At 43.8% G+C, this 24,028-nt stretch overlaps 1 protein-coding gene across 4 annotated transcripts in view; it reads right to left on the bottom strand.

Moving 5' to 3' along the window:
• Positions 1-140: 140 nt before the first annotated feature.
• The window catches only part of gnai2b (guanine nucleotide binding protein (G protein), alpha inhibiting activity polypeptide 2b), a 101,229-nt gene continuing 77,341 nt past the window's right edge, over positions 141-24,028 (bottom strand). For 3 of the 4 annotated variants that reach the window (XM_084173691.1, XM_084173693.1, XM_084173694.1), the window contains exons 4-8: positions 19,237-19,397; positions 14,458-14,586; positions 8,377-8,506; positions 4,612-4,765; positions 141-2,052 (exon numbers count right to left, since the gene is read on the bottom strand). In XM_084173691.1, coding sequence (XP_084029817.1) covers positions 1,862-2,052; positions 4,612-4,765; positions 8,377-8,506; positions 14,458-14,586; positions 19,237-19,397 — 765 coding nt within the window. In that variant the 3' untranslated portion in view covers positions 141-1,861. The remainder of the gene's footprint in view (positions 2,053-4,611; positions 4,766-8,376; positions 8,507-14,457; positions 14,587-19,236; positions 19,398-24,028) is intronic. The other variant, XM_084173692.1, reaches the window with a different exon arrangement.

Raw genomic sequence — 24,028 nt, 5'->3', positions numbered from 1 at the left:
CCTTAAGGGGGTGTGCTACTTACCTTTAAGACCCCAATAAAATGTTATTAGCATTGACATTACATGTTCTAAATGGCATTCTTACAGTGGAATTTGTAGAAAAGTATATTACCCTAAAGACAGGCCAGGAGGATGGAAACTGAAGTGATCCAAACTTTATTTAAATTAAACAATAGTAGGACATTCAAAGCATTTTCATATTTACCAAAAGACTATCATTGTTAATTTCTGTGCCATTATTGTGATTTATATTTTACCACTTCATCAGTCATGTGAATAGTATGGGAGTAGAAATAGCCCTAATTCACACTATGGAGAAAGCAAGTCTCTACAAGTAACAGGTATAAACAGATATCAAGGCACAAACATACTACAAAAGATATGGAATGAAACAGAAAAAAGGAAAGAAAAACAAATCATGTTAGGAAAGCACATCTATATTAAATATTGGTTACAAATCTTTTTATCTTCAAATTGATACTTTTTTCTTACGGTTTTGTCATTATTTTCTAAAGGAATGTTACATTGTTTGTGAGAATTACAGAAGTACAGCTATGATCATCTATGGACAGTCATGCAGAACGATAAGCGATATTATACAGCGAAGAATGTTGGCATCACGGTTGGGGTCAATTCCATTTAAATTCCAGTAAATTCAGGAAGTACATTGAAATTCCAATTCTCTTCAATGCTTTTCAATGAAGAATATTTGAAATTGGAATTTGGTTTCCATTCTAAATTGAATGGAATTTAAATGGAATTGACCCCAACCCTTGTTGGCATTATGTAAACATTATCCCCCCAAAAATCCTCACAATTTATGTCCATGCTTGTTTCCCTTTAAAATATAAGCTTAATGCAATTTAAAGTTTCATAAAAAGCAGACACATGTTAAAGTAAAGTGAATGCATTTCTAACCTCTGATAATAGTTATAAACAACAAAGATACAAGCAAAAAATTATATATCTGAGATCAAATTTAGACTTGCCAGATATCAATAAAAAAAGAGACCCCTATCAAACTAAATATCTAACATACAAAGAAAATAAACAAACACACACAAAAACCACAAGTGGGAGAGGAGGACATGACGGTTGAGAATCAGTGATTGTTGGAATAATTCTGCAAGGCTTTGTTTCCCAAGTTCTCAGTCTGTTATGTTTGTTTTCATATAGAAAAGTGTCAGTACAGTGTGTCTGTGACGGTGGTGTGTCTGTGACGGTGTTGTGTCTGTGACGGCGGTGTGTCTGTGACGGTGGTGTGTCTGTGACGGTGGTGGGTCTACCCATTTTCTTTCTCTCTATCCCCCAGGCAGCAGGCTCTCTGGGCTGTACTCCTGGAGGACAGAGGTAGGAAAAGTCAGCTAGCCCAGACATGGCTGAGCAAATGTTAATTAAAGATGAGATGTGCAGTTTGTGTATGTGTGGTAATGGGGAAGGGACATTTTTTGAGTCACATCTATGCTGTAGTGCCGAGTCAACCTAACCACCAGAAAACAAAATCACACCTCATGTATGTTCTCATCAGTTATGACTATGCCTGGATTTTAACCTTTATTTAAAGCTTTTTCATAAAACTGTCCCCTTCAATTTTTTTGTCAGATGGTCCGGCATCATCTTCAGACAATTGCATTCTCATTTCTGGATAACGCTTAAAATACAGGATAAAATCTTGCTATGTCACATGACTGCGCAGAACACAGGGCGCTAGTTAATGACCATATTGACTATTTAATCATTTTTAGCATGGCCATTTAGTGACCAAAAGAGACATCACTAACATTGGATTGGCTGTTTGGTTTTCCATAATCTTTGTGCTCACCTTAGCTCCTCCTCTGGCCTGCCTCCTCTGGCCCCGCCTCTAGAAGAGACCACAGTCCTTCAGGTTGTTCTTGATGATGACGTCGGTGACCGCGTCGAAGACAAACTGGACGTTCTTGGTGTCGGTGGCACAAGTGAAGTGGGTGTAGATCTCCTTGGTGTCCTTCTTCTTGTTCAGGTCCTCAAACTTGGTCTGGATGTAACTGGCTGCCTCGTCATATTTGTTGGCTCCTGAGTAGCGAGAAGTTAAAATGGTGAACAAAAATACAAACATTATACCATGTGATGTGTGGCTGGACATTACAATGTAATGATTGATTCCTAGATAAACTACTATTAATCAATTGTAAGTTGACATCTCTTGGAAATCCTCCATGGCAAGCTCAATATCCCCCAATATTATATCGTCGGATGTGGCAGGGTTTGCAAACTATTACGGAGTGCAAAGGGAAACCCAGCCGCAAGCTGCCCAGTGACGCGAGCCTACCAGACGGGCTAAATGCCTTTTATGCTCGCTTCGAGGCAAGCAACACTGAAGCATGCATAAGAGCACCAGCTATTCCGGACGACTGTGTGATCACAGTCTCCGTAGCCGATGTGAGCAAGACCTTTAAACAGGTCAACATTCACAAGGCCGCAGAGCCATGCGCATTACCAGGATATGTACTCAGAGCATGCGCAGACCAACTGGTAAGTGTCTTCACTGACATTTTCAACCTCTCCCTGACCGAGTCTGTAATACCTACATGTTTCAAGCAGACCACCATAGTCCCTGTGCCCAAGAAAGCGAAGGTAACCTGCCTAAATGACTACCGCCCTGTAGCACTCACGTTGGTAGCCATGAAGTGCTTTGAAAGGCTGGTCATGGCTCACATCAACACCATCATCCCGGAAACACTTCAATTCGCATACCGCCCCAACAGATCCACAGATGACGCAATCTCAATCGCACTCCACACTGCCCTTTCCCACCTGGACAAAAGGAACACCTATGTGAGAATGCTGTTCATTGACTACAGCTCAGTGTTCAACACCATATTGCCCACAAAGCTCTTCACTAAGGTAAGGACCATGGGACTAAACACCTCGCTCTGCAGCTGGATCCTGGACTTCCTGACGGGCCGCCCCCAGGTGGTAAGGGTAGGCAACAATACATCTGCCACGCTGACCCTCAACAGGGGGCCCCTCAGGGGTGCGTGCTTAGTCCCCTCCTGTTCTCCCTGTTTACCTGCAACTGCGTGGCCAAGCACGACTCCAACACCATCATTAAGTTTGTTGACGACACAATGGTGGTAGGCCTGATCACCGACAACGATGAGACAGCCTATAGGGAGGAGGTCAGAGACCTGGCAGTGTGGTGCCAGGACATCAACATCTCCCTCAACATGAGCAAGACAAAGGAGATGATCGTGGACTACAGGAAAAGGAGGGCCGAACACGCCCCCATTCATATCAACGGGGCTGTAGTGGAGCGGGTCGAGAGTTTCAAGTTCCTTGGTGTCCACATCACAAACTAACATGGTCCAAACACACCAAGACAGTCGTGAAGAGGGCATGACTATACCCTTTTCCCCCTCAGGAAACTGAAAAGATTTGGCATGGGTTCCCAGATCCTCAAAAAGTTCTACAGCTGCACCATCGAGAGCATCCTGACCAGTTGCATCACCGCCTGGTATGGCAACTGCTCGGCATCCGACCATAAGGTGCTACAGAGTGTAGTGCGTACGGCCCAGTACATCACTGGGGCCAAGCTTCCTGCCATCCAGGACCTATACATTTACATTTTAGTCATTTAGCAGACGCTCTTATCCAGAGCAACTTACAGTTAGTGCATACATTATTTTTTATTTTTTTCATACCCCCTGTGGGAATTGAACCCACAACCCTGGCGTTGCAAACGCCATGCTCTACCAACTGAGCTACATCCCTGCCGGCCATTCCCTCCCCTACCCTAGACGACGCTGGGCAAATTGCGAGCCGCCCCATGGGTCTCCCGGTCACGGCCGGCTACGACAGAGCCTGGATTCGAACCAGGATCTCTAGTGGCACAGCTAGCACTGCAATGCAGTGCCTTAGACCACTGCGCCACTCGGAAGTACACCTATATACTAGGCGGTGTCAGAGGAAGGCCCGAAAAATTGTCAAAGACTCCAGTCACCCAAGTCATACACTGTTCTCTCTGCTACCACACGGCAAGCAGTACCGGAGCGCCAAGTCTAGGTTCAAAAGGCTCCTTAACAGCTTCTACCCCCAAGCCATAAACTGCTGAACAATTAATCAAATGGCCACCAGGACTTATTTGCATTGACCCCCCCACTACACTGCTGCTACTCGCTGTTTATTATCTATGCATAGTCACTTTACCCCTACTTACATGTACAAATTACCTCGACTAACCTGTACCCCCGCACATTGACTCGGTACCGGTACCCCCTGTATATAGCCTCATTATTGTTATTTTATTGTGTTACTTTATTTAAAACAATTTTTTAACTCTATTTTCTTAAACCTGCATTGTTGGTTAAGGGCTTGTAAGTAAGCATTTCACGGTAAGGTCTACACCTGTTGTATTCGGCGCATGTGACAAATACAATTATATTTGATTTGATTTGATTTATTCTGTCACTGTTTCAATTGCTGTTGGTGCCATCAGTACTATATTGCTAGAACTACTACTGCTGCTGAAATAGCTACTGCCTCAACCATCACAACTACACCATTTCTCTGTCTGACTGCTCTACAACCTGCTGTACATTACAGTCCTACAGACACATTGGAAAGATTCTCTACCTGTGTACTCGGGGTAGCAGATAGCCAGGGGGCTGCATGTAATCTTCTCCTCAAACAGATCCTTCTTGTTGAGGAAGAGGATGATGGAGGTCTCTGTGAACCACTTGTTGTTGCAGATGGAGTCAAACAGCTTCATGCTCTCATGCATCCGGTTCTGGTAGACAGACAGACAGACGGAGAGAAATACTGGGTCACATACAATTATTTATATATACACTAGATTGTATACGCAGACGACACACAATTAATCTTCTCCTTTCCCCCTTCTGATAACCAGGTGGCGAATCGCATCTCTGCATGTCTGGCAGACATATCAGTGTGGAAGACGGATCACCACCTCAAGCTGAACCTCGGCAAGACGGAGCTGCTCTTCCTCCCAGGGAAGGACTGCCCGCTCCATGATCTTGCCATCACGGATGACAACTCCGTTGTGTCCTCCTCCCAGAGTGCAAAGAACCTTGGCGTGACCCTGGACAACACCCTGTCGTTCTCCGCTAACATCAAAGCGGTGACCCGATTCTGTAGGTTCATGCTCTACAACATTCGCAGAGTACGACCCTACCTTACACAGGAAGCGGCACAGGTCCTAATCCAGGCACTTGTCATCTCCCGTCTGGATTACTGCAACTCGCTGTTGGCTGGGCTCCCTGCCTGTGCCATTAAACCCCTACAACTCATCCAGAATGCTGCAGCCCGTCTGGTGTTCAACCTTCCCAAGTTCTCTCACGTCACCCCGCTCCTCCGCACACTCCACTGGCTTCCAGTTGAAGCCCGCATCTGCTACAAGACCATGGTGCTTGCCTACGGAGCTTTGAGGGGAACGGCACCTCCGTACCATCAGGCTCTGATCAGTCCCTACACCTAAACGAGGGCATTGCGTTCATCCACCTCTGGCCTGCTGGCCCCCCTACCTCTGCGGAAGCACAGTTCCTGCTCAACCCAGTCAAAACTGTTCGCTGCTCTGGCACCCCAATGGTGGAACAAGCTCCCTCACGACGCCAGGACAACGGAGTCACTCACCACCTTCCGGAGACACTTGAAACCCCACCTCTTTAAGGAATACCTGGGATAGGATAAAAGCAATCCTTCTACCCTCTCCCTACCCCACCCCCCAAAAAAAGAAATATATATATATTTTTTATGTATTGTAAAGTGGTTGTCCCACTGGCTATCATAAGGTGAATGCACCAATTTGTAAGTCGCTCTGGATAAGAGCGTCTGCTAAATGACGAAAATGTAAATGTAAATGTAGATGACTGAAAAGCCACTGTGCCTCCATCTTGGCATTCCCCCACAATAGTAAAACAAATATTTTGGAAGCTATAGAAATGCATTTAATAATGTCTACATTCATTTTTGACATGCTTGTTCTATTACAGACACTTTAATGCATACTTTTAAAATTATATTATGTGAACTAAACATAAAAACATAAAAACATTTTTTTTTTAAAGAAAATAAAAAACATGTCCTTAAAGTAATGTTACTGTCCTCACTACAACAACAAAATACTTAAATCTTGTAATTTTGTCCTTTTTAATTTAATTGAAATACTGTAGAATTCCATTCATTCCTATGGAGGACTGCTGCTACTGGGGAGTGCCAATATGGCCGACCGGTGGCTTCAAAGCCTCTTAATGGCCATTACATAGAATAAGCAATCCAGGGTTTATATACAGTGCATTCAGAAAGTATTCAGACCCCTTGACTTTTTCCACATTTTGTTACATTACAGCCTTATTACACAGTACTTTGTTGAATCACCTTTGGCAATGATTACAGCCTTGAGTTTTCTTGGGTATGAAGCTACAAGCTTGGCACACCTGTATTTGGGGAATTTCTCCCATTCTTCTCTGCAGATCCTCTCAAGCTCTGTCAGGTTGGATGGGGAGCGTCGCTGCACAGCTATTTTCAGGTCTCCAGAGATGTTCGATCAGGTTCAAGTCCGGGCTCTGGCTGGGCCACTCATGGACATTCAGAGACTTGTCCCGAAGCCACTCCTGCGTTGTCTTGGCTGTGTGCTTAGGGTCCATGTCCTGTTGGAAGGTGAACCTTTGCCCCAGTCTGAAGTCCTGAGCGCTCTGGAGCAGGTTTTCATCAAGGATCTCTCTGTACTTTGCTCCGTTCATCTTTCCCTCGATCCTGACTAGTGTCCCTGCCGCTGAAAAACATCCCCACATGATGATGCTGCCACCACCATGCTTCACCGTAGAGATGGTGCCAGGTTTCACTTGGCATTCAGGCCAAAGAGTTCAATCTTGGTTTCATCAGAACAGAGAATCTTGTTTCTCATGGTCTGAGAGTCTTTAGGTGGCTTTTGGCAAACTCCAAGAGGGCTGTCATGTACCTTTTCCTGAGGAGTGGCTTCCGTCTGGCCACTCTACCATAAAGGCCTGATTGGTGGAGTGCTGCAGAGATGGTTGTCCTTCTGGAAGGTTCTCCCATCTCCACAGAAGAACTCTGGAGCTCTGTCAGAGTGACCATTGGGTTCTTGGTCACCTCCCTGACCAAGGCCCTTCTCCCCCGATTGCTCAGTTTGGCCGGGTGGCCAGCTGTAGGAAGAGTCTTTGTGGTTCCAAACTTCTTCCATTTAAGAATGATGGAGGCCACTGTTTTCTTGGGGACCTTCAATGCTGCATAAATGTTTTGGTACCCTTCCCCAGATCTTTGCCTCGACACAATCCTGTCTCGGAGCTCTACGGACAATTCCTTCGACCTCATGGCTTGGTTTTTGCTCTGACATGCACTGTCAACTGTGGGACCTTATATAGACAGGTGTGTGCCTTTCCAAATCATGTCCAATCAATTGAATTTACCACAGGTGGACTCCAATCAAGTTGTAGAAACATCTGAGCTCAATTTCAAGTCTCATAGCAAAGGGTCTGAATACTTACGTAACGTAACAAAATGTGGAAAAAGTCAAGGGGTCTGAATACTTTCCGAATGCCCTGTACATCATTGGTCAAATAACATCCAAAGACCTTAACTGAAGGATAAAACAGAGGCTGCCACAAGGGGGCAGTAACGCCTCACATTTGCTTTCTCCTCTCTCACTGCAGTAGTGGAGATGGATAGAGAAACTGATAAGTGTGTCTGTGTGGTGTGATGGTGGGATGGTGAGAGGAAACATATTGTTCAAGCAGATTGTTAAAAATAGATTGATGTGCCATATAATAAAAGGACTGACTGAAAGGAAGGAAGTAAAACAGGTGAACATCCATAGAAATAAACCAATGGCCTATTTGGTCCTAAGAATTTGTGAGCTATAACTTTTCAACAAGACTATTGAATTAAAGTGGGATCAAGTTGTTACACACTCTCACAATGCAGTGTCTGTGAGGTAGGATGGTTCCTCCCATCTCATTTTTTCCTGTACCTACATAAGTGGTGTATTGATTGGGTGCTTCACACCTCAGTGAGGAAAACAAATGGCTCATTGCAAAGCAATTAGATGATATCTAAGCAGCTTAAACCACTCCACAGGTTAAGTCATCAGCACACACTTACAGTAAGCAGTGTGCGCAGTATATCAATTACACATACACACCTATAGAATAAAATGTATCTAATCTTATAGCCTATTCCAGTGCACATATCCTTTTTAACAAAATGTAGAGAAGTAATATTTGCTTCACAATATGTACAGTATATGTGTGTTTTGGTACCAGATGACAAGTATACGTGTGACCAATTGATAATGTGTGGATCACAGAAATATCATCTATTTCCAAGGTGTGGATAAGATAGGTGACTCTTCCTCCTCACCATCTCCTCATCCTCAGCCAGCACCAGGTCATAAGCACTCAGCGCCACACAGAAGATGATGGCTGTGACTCCTTCAAAGCAGTGGATCCATTTCTTCCTCTCTGAGCGCTGGCCGCCCACGTCAAACATCCTGCAGGAGAGAGGTGGAGAGAGGGATGAGTGGAAAGCGGGAGAGAGAGGATGGAGAGATGGAAGAGGGGAGAGAGGGATGAGGGTAAAGAGGGAGAGAGGGGATGGAGAGATGGATGAGGGGAGACAGGGAGAGAGAGGATGGAGAGATGGATGAAGGTAGTAACACCGAAAAAGAAAGAGAGAAAAGATAAGGTGAAGTTCAGAGAGGAGAGAAGTAGAGAAGAAAAAGAGAGGGGGATAAGGGGAAGAAAGAGAGGAAGAAAGAGAGGGAGAAAGAGGGGAAGAAAGAGAGGAAGAAAGAGAGGAAGAAAGAGAGGGAGAAAGAGGGGAAGAAAGAGATGAAGAAAGAGGGGGAGAAAGAGAGGAAGAAAGAGAGGGAGAAAGAGAGGAAGAAAGAGAGGAAGAAAGAGAGGAAGAAAGAGAGGAAGAAAGAGAGGAAGAAAGAGAGGAAGAAAGAGAGGAAGAAAGAGAGGGAGAAAGAGAGGGAGAAAGAGAGGGAGAAAGAGAGGAAGAGGGTGACATTCCATTCCATTAACATTTCATGAAGTTGTTTCGTGAACAAAGGCAGCTGGGGAGAGAGATCCATTAGATACGCTGGACAGTGATGAAAGACTGCAGGGCCAACACTGCTACAGGAAGCCCTCAGAGTAGGAGTGCTGATCTAGGATCAGGTTCCCCTCTGTCCATATAATCACATTCATTGTGATCTGAAAGGGAAAACTGCTCCTAAATCAGCACTTCTGCTCTCAAATGCTTGACTTCTACTCTGAGTGTTCAGACACTTGAACACTGGAGACACATTAGACTCTTACACCAGGTGTCCACCAGAAGAACTGGGTAAAGGAACTGGGAGAGAGATGACGAGACTCTACCAGGTGAGCCCACCACACAGATGAGGTGACATTGGTTATTAGGGGAGGCAGGCGCTGAGGTCATACCCCTGCTGAAGCTGTGATTAGTGCTAACAACACAGCCTTTTCTATCACACGCTAATGGACATTGATGTGAAGGTAGATTGTATCGAGCTGACCCACTATTCCACATTGAGCTTCAACCTGCACACACTGGCCTTTCACAGGCTCAGACACACAGGATGAAGATGACCTAGTTTAAAACTGAGTAACAGGTTTGACTGTCCCATGGGCTCCGTCAACAAGCCAAATGTGAATGACTTGGCATGGAATAATCTGTACCCATACTCTGTTATCATCCACAGTCCTTGGCAATGTTCTTGAAATTTCCATTGTGAACAAGTGTTCATTTCTAATGTACTGGTTCACCAAGACCAGTGTGTATTTAAAGGGACTGAGTCCAGTTTGAGGCATTCATTTCAGAATGGGTAGTGTGCTGTAATGCGGTTGTTGTTGCTGTTCTGCCTCTGTGGGGCATGGGCTCAGGGAGAAAGTGGATGGGTCATAGAGAAGGACATTACTCAAGAGGGTCACAGCAAATGGGGAGAGAGCATGGACAGTAATGTAAAAAAAAAGACAAAAAGACAAAATCGCTGACATCTACGGTGAGCGCAGACTGCTGAGACATGGTTGTGGAGCTTAGGAACATGGCAGGCAAAGTGACGGACAGTGAGAGACAGATGGAGGAGCTGAAGAGAGAGGTGATGGACCAGAGAGTGGAGCTGAGCGTCACTAAGACTGAACTGCACTTATACAAGAACAAAGTAGAGCAACCGGTGAACAAGATCACTGCCCAAAGCGCAGAACTGTCGACCATGGGAGCCAGACTCAGTGCCAATGAGAAAGAGCTGGAGGAAGTGAGGAGAGAGAATGTAGGCAGACCAAATGTAGCATTCTCAGCTGCTTTAAATAATCACGTTGGATTCAATACTGAAATCTCACTGGTCTACACAAATGTTCTCACAAACATTGGGGAAGCCTACAGCCCTGTTACTGGTATCTTCACAGCACCAGTGAGAGGAGCGTACTACTTCAGATTCACGTCCATGGATTTCAACAATGTAACACTGGTGAGTGAATTCATGTATAAGAATGGCCAGTGTCTAATGTGGTCACATCAGACCAATAGCCATGGGGGCTTTCAGTATCTAACCAATGAGGTGACTTTGGAGCTGGAGGGACGGGGACTTGGTCTACATACGCCTCCCACCAGGCGATAATCACAGCAGCTTCAGTGGCTTCCTGCTCTTCTCTTTGTGAGGAGAACAACACAAAAGCTGTAAAGTCCCAAAAACTGACAAGAGAATATGGAGATGGTAACACAAAAGAAACAAACACTATTTTAGTATGTCTTCTTCTTTTCACCATCTCTCTGTCCTACAGTATGTACCAAATCTCTCAGTAGTCATTTCTAAGCCATTCATTCATTCTGTTGTTATTTTCCTGGAGATTAGTTTCCATAGCTACGGCCAACAGGACAGAGATTTTTGATTTTTCTTATCAATTGTCTCCATGTATTGTTCATCCCAGACAACGTGCCTGTGAGGCTGTGACAGAAGGTAAATGTCAGCCTAGCGCAGCGCTCTAAGTTTATCTGGAATTAGGTCACGGTAGACTCATGTCAGACCGCTCACACAGACAGACAGACGGACAGACGGACAGGCAGGCAGACAGAGACAGGCAGACTGACAGACCGACACACAAACAGGCAGACAGGAATGGCCTGATTTATCACCCTGTTTCTCATCGTCTATTTGGCTGTTAAAAGCTCTGAATCTTGGCACTGAAGCATGAATGGATCTCCCATTGTATCAGATGTACTGATGCTTCAGTTGTCGGGAACACAGTGACAACCAAACTGTAACAAGCCTGATGGAAGTATATGATATTCACTGACTGAAAGATGTGTTTGGGTTCCTGTAATCTCTAACCTTTGACACCAGGAAGTGCCCCCTCATACTAGGCCATCTAGCAGTTCTCTCTATGGTCATGTGCCAGTGCTTTCCAGTAGCATCTCTGCTATGCACATTATGTAAATTGAAGATGAGTTCAGAGTTCACTCTAAAGTCATATGAATGGTGATAAATTAGAGCTTGATAAACAGTGTTACATCCCCCTCAGGCTGATCAGAGCCAGGAGGCAGAGGGTGTCTCACAACACTTCCTGGTCAGCCATATACACATGCCATATAGATATGCACATGTAGTAAACACAAACCATACACTTTGGACATACTCCCATGCAGTCTACACTCTTAGAAAAAAAAGGGTTATCCTATGGGGACAGCCAAAGAACCCCTTTGGAACCCTTTTTTTCCTCCACAGCATGTTAAAAACAAGGGGGGGACAGAGGGATAGACCAGGGGCTGGTCTCTTTATATTTGTGCACTGGATACATTTTGTTTTCTCATTAATGTAATGGTCAGTTACATGTTTTCCCCTGTCCCAATCAGTGATGCCAACTTAGCAATTTTGTTGCTAGATTTAGCAACTTTTTAGACTACCCTGGCAAAAAAAAATCAAACAGCACCTAGCAACAAATTTAGCTACTTTAAAAAATGTATTTGGAACTTTTAGCAACTTTTGAAAAGTGATTCAAACACTAAAATAAACGCATTTACCCTATAAATGACACAAAAAACGATTTTCTCTGTCACACACTCAGTCACAACACATGTGCCTGGTTGCAAAAGTGCATTGTGAGTGACGTCAGCAGCAGGCACTCAGCTCGTGCACAGGCAGCAGCAGGCCAGCCAAGTAGCACAACAACCTGGAGAGAGCTGGAGAGAGATTCCTAGCGCACACATCATTATTTGAGTTAAGTTGCTTGTTCAATAAGATAGCATATATACCTTGTTATTAGCTTGCACCTATAATTGTTGATCAGTTAGGTAGCATGTTAACTAACTACCAATACACTGCTTATAACTATAATTGTTCAGAATGTGTAGGTTTACTAGTTAATAAGAAAATAAATAAAATGTAATTGTTCAATAATGTGTAATGTGTAATTGTTCAATAATTAAATGTGTTGTGTTTAAAAATAAAAATATCTGATCATATAAAATGTGTTGTGTTTATATTACTTTTACAAATAATGATAATAAACAAACAAATCTAAACTAACAAATGTCAAATCATATTTGTCGCCGAGATGGCCAGTCAATTTCAGTAACGTTATTGTGTATTCTACGTAATGACGCAGTTTTACGTTATTACGTCATGACGTCATCACGCAATGACATCACAACGTCATTTAGCAACTTTTAGCAACAAATCGACCTGCCTCTAGCAACTTCCCCTGAAAATTAGTTGGCAACACTGGTCCCAAAACACAAAGTCATACAGATACAGTTGAAGTCGGAAGTTTACATACACCTTAGCCAAATACATTTAAACTCAGTTTTTCACAATTCCTGACATTTAATCCTAGTAAAAACTCCCTGTCTTAGGTCAGTTAGGATTACCACTTTATTTTAAGAATGTGAAATGAAGAATAATAGTAGAGAGAATGATTTATTTCAGCTTTTATTTCTTTCATCACATTCCCAGTGGGTCAGAAGTTTACATACACTCATTTAGTATTTGGTAGCATTGCCTTTAAATTGTTTAACTTGGGTCAAACGTTTCGGGTAGCCTTCCACAAGCTTCCCACAATAAATTGGGTGAATGTTGGCCCATTCCTCCTGACAGAGATGGTGTAACTGAGTCAGGTTTGTAGGCCTCCTTGCTCGCACACGCTTTTTCAGTTCTGCCTACACATTTTCTATAGGATTGAGGTCAGGGCTTTGTGATGGCCATTCCAACACCTTGACTTTGTTGTCCTTAAGCCATTTTGTCACAACTTTGGAAGTATGCTTGGGTTCATTGTCCATTTGGAAGACCCATTTGTGACCAAGCTTTAACTTCCTGACTGATGTCTTGAGATGTTGCTTCAATATATCCACATAATTTTTCTTCCTCATGATGACATCTATTTTGTGAAGTGCACCAGTCCCTCCTGCAGCAAAGCACCCCCACAGCATGATGCTGCCACCCCCGTGCTTCACGGTTGGGATGGTATTCTTCGGCTTGCAAGCCACCCCCTTTTTCCTCCGAACATCACGATGGTCATTATGGCCTAACAGTTCTATTTTTGTTTCATCAGACCAGAGGACATTTCTCACAAAAAGTACGATCTTTGTCCCCTTGTGCAGTTGCAAACCGTAGTCTGGCTTTTTTATGGCGGTTTTGGAGCAGTGGCTTCTTCCTTGTTGAGCGGCCTTTCAGGTTATGTCGATATAGGACTCGTTTTACTGTGGATATAGATACTTTTGTACCTATTTCCTCCAGCATCTTCACAAGGTCCTTTGCTGTTGTTCTGGGATTGATTTGCACTTTTAGCACCAAAGTACATTCATCTCTAGGAGACAGAACGCGTCTCCTTCCTGAGCGGTATGACGGCTGCGTGGTCCCATGGTGTTTATACTTGCATACTATTGTTTGTACAGATGAACGTGGTACCTTCAGGCGTTTGGAAGTTGCTCCCAAGGATGAACCAGACTTGTGGAGGTCTACCATTTTTTTCTGAGGTCTTGGCTGATTTCTTTGGATTTTCCCATGATGTCAAGCAAAGAGGCACTGAGTTTAAAGGTAGGCCTTGAAATACATCCACAGGTACACCTCCAATTGACTCAAATGATGTCAATTAGCCTATCAGAAGCTTCTAAAGCCATGACATCATTTTCTGGAATTTTCCAAGCTGTTTAAAGGCACATTCAACTTAGTGTATGTAAACTTCTGACCCACTGGAATTGTGATACAGTGAATTATAAGTGAAATAATCTGTCAGTAAACAATTGTTGGAAAAATTACTTGTGTCATGCACAAAGTCGATGTCCTAACCGACTTGCCAAAACTATAGTTTGTTAAAAATAAATTTGTGGAGTGGTTGAAAAACGAGTTTTAATGACTCCAACTTAAGTGTATGTAAACTTCCGACTTCAACTGTATAGAGACTGACACTATTCAGGTTTCAGGTTTGTTCTGAGAGCCCTTACTTGAAGTGCAGGTCCTTGAAGGTGAAGTGTGTCTCCACGATGCCGGTGGTCTTGACTCTGGTCCGCAGCACATCCTGCTGTGTGGGGATGTAGTCTGATTTGGCTATCCTCTCCATTTCGTTCAGGTAGCTGTGGGGACAACACAGGATGATGATGAGGGGAGACACACACACATTGGCAAGACACACACACACACATCCAAGCAGAGGCACTCAAGCAGATACACCACAGCTGTTGTATGTTGTTGTGTTTTAGCACAACAGTGATTCTGGATGGGTTCTGTTTGGTTCATGCACGACCACAGAGTCCATGTGTTCTGTGTATGATAAGTCTCTCTCTCTCTCTCTCTCTCTCTCTCTCTCTCTCTCTCTCTCTCTCTCTCTCTCTCTCAGCTTTTCTCAAAGGGAACATTTCTATGGCAATTCACATCACTTCAAAGGGTTTTTACCAATGATGTTTGTAAACCCTGGATTGCTGGTGCTATGTATTGGCCATTGAAAGTCTTTGAAGCCATCGGTCGGCCATATTGGCACTCCCTAGTAGGAGCAGTCCTCCATAGGAATGAATGGAATTCTACAGTATTTCAATTAAATTAAAAAGGACAAAATTACATATTTAGGAATTGTGTTGTTGTAGTGGGGACAGTAACATTAGTACTCTCTACAAAAATTACTTTAAGGGAAATGTTTTGATATCTTCATTTTAAATGTTTATGTTCAGTTCACATAATATAATTTAAACGAATGCATTAAGGTGTGTAATAGAATATGCTTGTCAAAAATGTGTTTAGACATTAATAAATGCATTTCTATAGCTTCTAATATCTTTTTTTACAATGGAGGAGTACCAAAATGGCCGTGCGGTGGCTTCAATACAGCGCCCCCTGCTAGTCATCCACGGTTTATACACATCATTGGTTTTTACGCATGACATTTGAAACATTATGGAAAGCAAAATGGGTAATTTGAGCTGCAATCCACGATGGTCAGAAATCCCAGAGCTGTCAATTGGAGTTAAAATGAGATCAGCCGCTCAAATCAAAAATCAAAATCTAATTTATTTGTCACATGCGCCGAATACAACAGGTGTAGACTTAACTGTGAAATGCTTACTTACAAGCTCTTTCACAACAATGAAGAGTTAAAAAGTAAGAACAATTTGCAAAAAAAAAGAAAAAGGAAATAGTAACACAATAAAATAACAATAACGAGGCTATATACAATGAGTACCGGTACCGAGGTAATGTCCAGGGGTACGAGGTAGTTGAGGTAATTGAGGGGATATGTACATGTAGGTAGGGGTAAAAGTGACTAGGCAATCAGGATAGATAATAAACAGAGTAGCAGCAGCGTATGTGAAGAGTGTGAAAGTGTGTCTATGTGTGAGTGTGTGTGTGTGGCGTCAATATGCATGTGTGTGTGTGTGTGTTTTGTGTGTATGAGCATATGTAGTGTGTGAGTCAGTGTGGTATGTGTGAGTGTGTGGGTAGAGTCCAGTGAGTGTGCATAGAGCCAGTGCAAAAGAGTCAGTGCAAAAAAAGGGGGGTCAATGCAAATAGTCAGGGTAGCCATTTGATGAACTGTTCAGCAGTCTAATGGCTTGGGGGTAGAAGCTGTTCAGGAGCCTTTTGGTCCCTACTTGGTGCTCCGGTACCAGAGAGGACAGTCTATGACTTGAGGGATGGAATCTTAGAACATTTTTAGGGCTTTCCTTTGACACCGCCTGGTATAGAGGTCCTGGATGGCAGGAAGTACTGGGCCGTACGCATTAGTCTCTGTAGTGCCTTGCGGTCGGAGGCCGAGCAGTTGCCATACCAAGCGGTGATGCAGCCAGTCAAGATGCTCTCAAAGGTGCAGCTGTATAACTTTATGAGGATCTGATGGCCCATGCCAAATCTTTTCAGCCTCCTGAGAGTGAAGAGGCATTCTCGTGCCCTCTTCACGACTGTGTTGGTGTGTTTGGATCATGATAGGTCCTTAGTGATGTGGACACAGAGGAACTTGAAGCTCTCGACCTGCTCCACTGTAGCCCTGTCGATGTAAATGGAGGCGTGCTCGGCCCTCCGTTTCCTGTAGTCCACGATCAGCTCCTTTGTCTTGCTGACGTTGAGGGAGAGGTTGCCCTGTCTCATCGTAGGCTGTCTCATGTTCCATGCTGGACACTCTACTTACATTACAGTGTTTCCCCTATATTCATTTAACATATATATAAAAAAACAAAGTACAACCTCAGGGGATACGACTTTCCTTTCCTTGACCTTGAGGCTGACCCCAGCTTGACCCTGCCCTTTGACCTCACTAAACAGGAAGAGAGTGCTGGGGCCTGTGTCAGGAAGGAATCTCAGAAAACGGATCAACACTTGATCATTTTTGTCTCGTCTTGACAGCCAACCAGAAAGATGGAGCCAGATGAAAGTCAGAGCATCAAAGCTGGGAGGAGGATCATGATTCAGAGAAAGTTTTAGAGATTTCTTCATCAGTCTGCTGCCGTTTGTCCCTGTGGAGTAGCTGATTAAACTCAACTCCACGGTGAAGGAAGCTTCTGATTAACTCCACCAACCGAGTTGAGCAGAGACCAGGATTTGTGGAATTCAGCTCCGACTACATCGATTCGCCCAAGGTCAATACTTAAAAAAAAAAAAACGTCCTTCACCATGGAGTTGAGTTTAGTCTGCTACCTGTGGAGTAATATGACAGGTTTCACACAGCAGCAGATGAAAGAGGAGATGAGAGCAGGATCTGGACACAGGCCTTCTCTATTACCATCAATCAGAACACAATACCACCATACAGCAGTCTAATGGGAGGCTGGCCAGAGGTTTTACACACTCCTGATTAAATCTGATATGATAGAGACAAGCCAACAATCAATCCAACTGCCACTGTGATAGTATCAGGTAAATGCCCAGCCTTCTCTGTGGTTCTCTGTGGCCTCCCGAGTGGCGCAGTGCTAGCTGTGCCACTAGAGATCCTGGTTCGAAATCCAGGCTCTGTCGTAGCCGGCCGCGACCGGGAGACCCATGGGGTGGTGCACAATTGGCCCAGCGTCGTCCATGGAAGGGGAGGGAATGGCCGGCGGGGATGTAGCTCAGTTGGTAGAGCATGGCGTTTGCAACGCCAGGGTTGTGGGTTCGATTCCCACGAGGGGTATGAAGAATAAAAAAATTAAGTATGCACTAACTAAGTCGCTCTGGATAAGAGCGTCTGCTAAATGACTAAAAATGTAAAATCTGACCTTTAAGAATCAACTCATGCTTTTGTAATGTTATTAAAAAGGAAATTGGCAGACAAAGCAGAGTTGTTAAGCTGTATGCAAAGTAGACAGGGTTTCGTTTTCCAGGTTGAATGAAAACTAAACGAGCAGCAGGAGATGGAGAGTAGCTCTAACTGGTGTTGGTCTCCAATGAGCAGCAGGAGATAGAGAGTAGCTCTAACTGGTGTTGGTCTCCAATGAGCAGCAGGAGATGGAGAGTAGCTCTAACTGGTGTTGGTCTCCAATGAGCAGCAGGAGACGGAGAGTAGCTCTAACTGGTGTTGGTCTCCAATGAGCAGCAGGAGATAGAGAGTAGCTCTAACTGGTGTTGGTCTCCAATGAGCAGCAGGAGACGGAGAGTAGCTCTAACTGGTGTTGGTCTCCAATGAGCAGCAGGAGATAGAGAGTAGCTCTAACTGGTGTTGGTCTCCAATGAGCAGCAGGAGACGGAGAGTAGCTCTAACTGGTGTTGGTCTCCAATGAGCAGCAGGAGATAGAGAGTAGCTCTAACTGGTGTTGGTCTCCAATGAGCAGCAGGAGATGGAGAGTAGCTCTAACTGGTGTTGGTCTCCAACGAGCAGCAGGAGACGGAGAGTAGCTCTAACTGGTGTTGGTCTCCAACGAGCAGCAGGAGATAGAGAGTAGCTATAACTGGTGTTGAACTCCTGGTCATATTTATTTTTATTGTGGTAGCGTGAGGGTGTGTGCGCAGGTGCAGATTGCATACTGAGCGAACTATAATATAATATAATATATAATATGCCATTTAGCAGACGCTTTTATCCAAAGCGACTTACAGTCATGACTAGAGGGAGGGAAGGAGGGAGGAAGGGGATGGAGGGAGGTGATATTGAGAATCATAGAGCGTACCACTCCTTCAAGGGAGGTGTTGACATTGAAGGTCATGGAGTTGTTGTCATGTTGTGTAGTTATCATGTTGTGTTGCTGTCATGTTGTGTTGTTGCCATGTTGTGTTGCTGTCATGTTGTGTTGCTGTCATGTGTTGTTGTCATGTTGTGTTATTGTCATGTTGTGTTGTTGTTGTGTTGTTGTTATGTTGTGTTGCTGCCATGTTGTGCTGTTGTCATGTTGTGTTGCTGCCATGTTGTGTTGCTGTCATGTTGTGTTGTTGCCATGTTGTGTTGCTGTCATGTTGTGTTGCTGCCATGTTGTGTTGCTGTCATGTTGTGTTGCTGTTATGTTGTGTTGTTGCCATGTTGTGTTGTTGTCATGTTGTGTTGCTGCCAAGTTGTGTTGTTGTCATGTTGTGTTGCTGCCAAGTTGTGTTGTTGTCATGTTGTGTTGCTGTCATGTTGTGTTGTTGTCATGTTGTGTTACTGCCATGTAGTGTTGTGGTGTCTCTTTTGTGCGTTTTGTCCTACATTTATTTATAATACCAGCCCCCGTCCCACAGGAGGCCTTTTGCCTCTTGCTAGGCCTCATTGTAAATAAGAATTTGTTCTTAATTGACTTGCCTGGTTAAATAAAGGTACAATAAAAAAAATAAAAATAAATATTTCTACTCACTATGCAGCTGAGTCGTTGAGCTGGTACTCCCGGGAGCGCGTGAAGCAGCCTTGCACCCCACTGTCGGCCCACAGGCGGCGGATCACTTTGGACAGGTCGTCGGGCAGGATACCCTGCGCCTCAGCAGCAGCCGACAGGGCAAAGAGCTGGCGGGCATCCTCCTGCATGGGGCGGGAGGGGACAGGAGAGGGACATTATGGGCAAAGCTAGGAGGCTGCAGGTACCACATACCACAGTACTAGGGAACAGTCATTGCTACAGACACAGAGGGTAACGTTTAAATCTCAGGAGGGAGGGAGAACCCATATTATCACCAAGTGTACATAGAAACATTTGTGAGAGCCAACAGTCAGTCAAACTTTTGTGTGTAGAGCAGTGAGGTATGGCTGTGTGTAAGGACCTCTGGGAAGAGGATTTGACAAAGCAAGCACATCTATAGTGATGAGGCAAGACCTCATCATAAATCATTAAAGGGTCACTCTAGCCACAAGAGACAATGATTGAGTGACCCAGATTAAAACTAATAAATATTGGTTTGTTTTGACAGGTGGCCAATGAGGCCAGGTAATCTCCACTGTGTGGATGGCTAATATGGAGATATATTGGTGTCTGTGGACAAGGCGTCTGGGTGATAAATAATGCAATGTTGTAACAAAGTCTGCTAGTGGAAACCAGTGGCAGGCAGGAATATATTTCCTCTGGATGTTTCTCCCTCTACCATCTGTGTACTGCAGTGGAGGCTGCTGAAGGGAGGACGGCTCATAATAATGTTTGGAACGGAGCAAATGGAATGGCATCAAACCATTCCAGTCATTCTGCTCCAGCCATTACCACGAGCCTGTCCTCCCCAATGAAGGTGCCACCAACCTCCTGTGGTGTACTGAAAATAGACAGAAATGATTGGGAGGATGGTGATGCAGCAGCTACTCTTCCTGGGGTCCACATAAAACGTACAAATACATGACAAAGTACAGTTATAGACAAGAACAATATAAGATATTACATTCAATTCAAAATAAAATAAGAGTTATATATAGGAAAGATACCAAGAGACAACAAAAATACTATTAGTACTATCAAAGTCCCAACTAGTTTAGAGTTACGGACACACTCCTGATGTCCAGCCAAGGAGTCAGAGGGTTAGCAAGTCAGTAAGCGCTCTTACCACCCAGCTACTGTGGGGTCCCTACCTAGTCAGACATCCATTTCTCTTTAGTGAGATGAACACCTGGCTAGGCTCAGAGAACCAGACACCTCCACGCCCAGAGACTCAGCAGAGCAGACGGATGAACAGCTCCACATACTGACTGAGCCAACACCTCTCCACCCACACAGACATACAGTATGCAGATCTGCTGTGTCACCTGTTTCCATACTAGCAAATTAGCAAAGTTCAATTGAATTACCAATCAATTTGGTGAAGTGGAAGAAAATGGTCATAAATGTACAGTTCAAATTGAGACTGGGAGTGCAGTTCACAGAGGATCTGTTGCCGTGTTTTCAGCATCTTTCTCTGATTTGAAATGACACAGCAAATGAAATGACAAAGCATATGGAGGCTTGATTTCCTCTCCCTGGGCACTGGGCTTATGATGACTCATTGAGCCAATTCTGGGCATCAGTACGTGTGTGTGTATGTGTTTGTGTGCGTGCGTCCGTGCATGCCTGCGTGTGTATATGCAATGTTCTCTGTGCTTTCTTGTGCATCACTGTCTACATTATGCATACACGTTGGCTATTGTATAATGTACTGTATGAGAGTATGTTTGTGGCAGCCGGTGCACTAATTGCCTGCATAGGAGGCAGAGCAAGTATCAATATGTCCAGTGGCATTAACGATGGTCTGAGGACACAGGGGTGTACCCACCCATCCATCCATCCCCTAATGACCACGGCAGCCTCTCTCCTCAGCCCTGTCTCCCTGTTAGACCCCCAGGCCATGCAGGAGACTAGATGACAGTAATAAAGCCCATCCACCCATCCTCCAGCTACAGACTGAAGACTGAAGCCCTCTGCCATATACTGTAATACGTTGGAGCTTCCTAAAAATGGGTTTGCCCTCTTTGAGAAACATGTTGACAGTTTGTTCACAGTAGGGATGGGCATTTGAAATGTTTTGACTGTTCGAGTACTCCCATATTATACTTTTTTTTTTTATACTTGAGTACTCTAATGGATTATTCTTGTTATTTTTTTTGCCTGCACTGGGGGAAAGAATATGGACATTTATCATAACCATTACAGATCGACCCTAATTGCTAAATTGCCCCATATATATTCATTCAATAAAAAAACAAGTGCCATTTAAGATTCATTATATTATATTGTGGAACACAATCTTCAAAAAGGTAGTAACCTCAGCAATGTGGCGCTTGCTTGTAGAAGCCTATGGCTGTGAAATGGCATAGCCTTGTTTTGTTAATTTAGCAGGCATGACGCTCTTATTTAACAAGCCCTTATCACAGTAAAGACACACCTATGTTATAGTAAAAAACATGTAATATAACAGAATAAAATACAACAGAATATTTTTCCAAATGAAAAAAGCTGCCAGTGTCGTAGTGATACACATCTCACATCTGGAACAGTTATTCTCAAAGAGTGATCATTTGAAACAGGGCTCAATTTCGCGAGTTGAATTATTTTTAAATTCAGGATTACACATTTTCCAAATGGATTAACAATTCAACATTGAACACAGCATGAATTATGGCCATGACATCAGTTCGGTGAGTAGCCCTAAGCTTAATGATTCTGATGAAAATACGCGATACTCATTAGGGTTGTGGCAAAGAAACAAAACCTGAAGCGGATTTAACTTCTCCAAGACAACATTTTATTTATTTTGCCCGTTCAGGCAGCCACAAAGCACATTCCACTAAATAGTTTTACAGTATTTTTACTTTTTAAATCTCTGGTTAAAGATAGAGTTTTTACGTCCGTTCAAGTACTCGAGTATTGGATTACTCATGGCCATCCCTAGTTCACAGGCTGAGCCCTCTTCACGGCAGCACTGGACTTGCTCTTATTGCTGACTCATTGACTGTGTGAGAGCAGTGAAGCTGTGTGTGTGTGTGTGTGTGTGTGTGTGTGTGTGTGTGTGTGTGTGTGTGTGTGTGTGTGTTTGTGTGTGTGTGTGTGTGTGTGTGTGTGTGGTGTGTGTGTAAATAAGAAGACAGATATGAAGATGGGTTGGGAATGAAACCTTCCTATCAGCATGAGGTGTTATTGCTATCATAGTCATCGTTTTTAATATTAACAATAATAATAGCATAATGATAATAATCCGTATTTGCGGCTGGCAGCAGTAGCAGAAGGAGTTTCTGAGACAGGTTATTCATTTGAGGTGCACAGTGCCTATGCTGCAGAAATTGTTGCAAAAGGGAAATGTGTCCTGTCAGCAGCTTTAAATAAAAACCCTTCCAATAAACAGCTCAGAGTTAGAGCGCCTTCTCCTTTTTCAGCACACTTCACGTTTCTTCATTATCAAGCCTGCATTGCCCTTGTGGTTGCAGGAAAACCCACTCACAGCCTCTACCTCCTCTCTCTCAATGGTCAGTGCTATCCGGGATCCTACAGCCATAACCTTTACAAATTCCAACTTCAATGGGGTAGGCACGTCCCAAGGACCCCGGATAGCACGGACCCTCTCTCAATCTCTCTTTCAACCTGCTCTCTCTCTCTGTCTATCTGAGCACTATGGAGAGAGCAGGTCTGAACCTCAAGAGTCCCCACTGTGTGTATATGTGTGTGTGTGTGTGTGTGTGTGTGTGTGTGTGTGTGTGTGTGTGTGTGTGTGTGTGTGTGTGTGTGTGTGTGTGTGTGTGTGTGTGTGTGTGTGTGTGTGTGTGTGTGTGTGCATGATGCACATAACATCCATTAACAGTTGTCCATTGTCATGTCAATTTTGGATAATAAAAATACAAAATCAAGCAGAGCAAAGTTAGTAGAATGTTTGAATTAAGAATGTTTGCTTGATAAGAGCAACAGCGTTGATTTGAAACCCATTCTATTTCTTTGCCATGGCGATTCCATACATTAGAATACAATTACATTTGAATATAATGATATTACAATTGAAAAGAGCAACTACAGTAGAATTTAGAATATTTGGTTGATAGGCACTGTTGATAAGCAATATTGATTTAGAACTCAGTTTTGGTAGCAACAAGCCCAAGACCAGACATGTGACTTGCTTCTGCTATCCAAGATTATATACATTTTTCAATAATGAGCTTCAATACCCAGCAACTTAACCAGTCCGTACCATGGATGGCACAGGGACATCAGTATCTTCCTATCATCATCAATGATTACAATTAAATAGTACATTCTTACCAGGATTTGATTCATTGCTTATTTTAGTGTATTTCTCAACATTCCATGTCTAGAATGCATTTAGGTACATCTAGAACTGGTTGTGTGGGACTTTAGGTCAAGTCCTCCCGAGTTTCTCAGAGATCTGGCATTGTGAGTGCTACTGGAAGTCCTGATCCAGACATGGCCAGCTTCTGCTCCCATTTACATTTACATTTTAGTCATTTAGCAGACGCTCTTATCCAGAGCGACTTACAGTTAGTGAGTGCATACATTTTCATACTGGCCCCCCGTGGGAAACGAACCCACAACCCTGGCGTTGCAAGCGCCATGCTCTACCAACTGAGCTACCACCAGCGCCTGCCTGAGCAGGAGAAACCATGTCTGTTCCACAAGGAAATAAGGCGCGTTGGCCAGTAGCTCTTTTCTGATAAGGAGATGGAGAAACTGGAAGCCATTCTGGGGGTGTTGGAGC

The sequence above is a fragment of the Coregonus lavaretus genome, assembly GCF_964263955.1.
Source record: "Coregonus lavaretus genome assembly, chromosome: 12".
In the NCBI taxonomy this organism is placed as follows: domain Eukaryota; kingdom Metazoa; phylum Chordata; class Actinopteri; order Salmoniformes; family Salmonidae; genus Coregonus; species Coregonus lavaretus.
The sequence above is the reverse complement of the archived record's forward strand: the minus strand, read 5'-3'. Positions and strand labels throughout refer to the sequence as shown.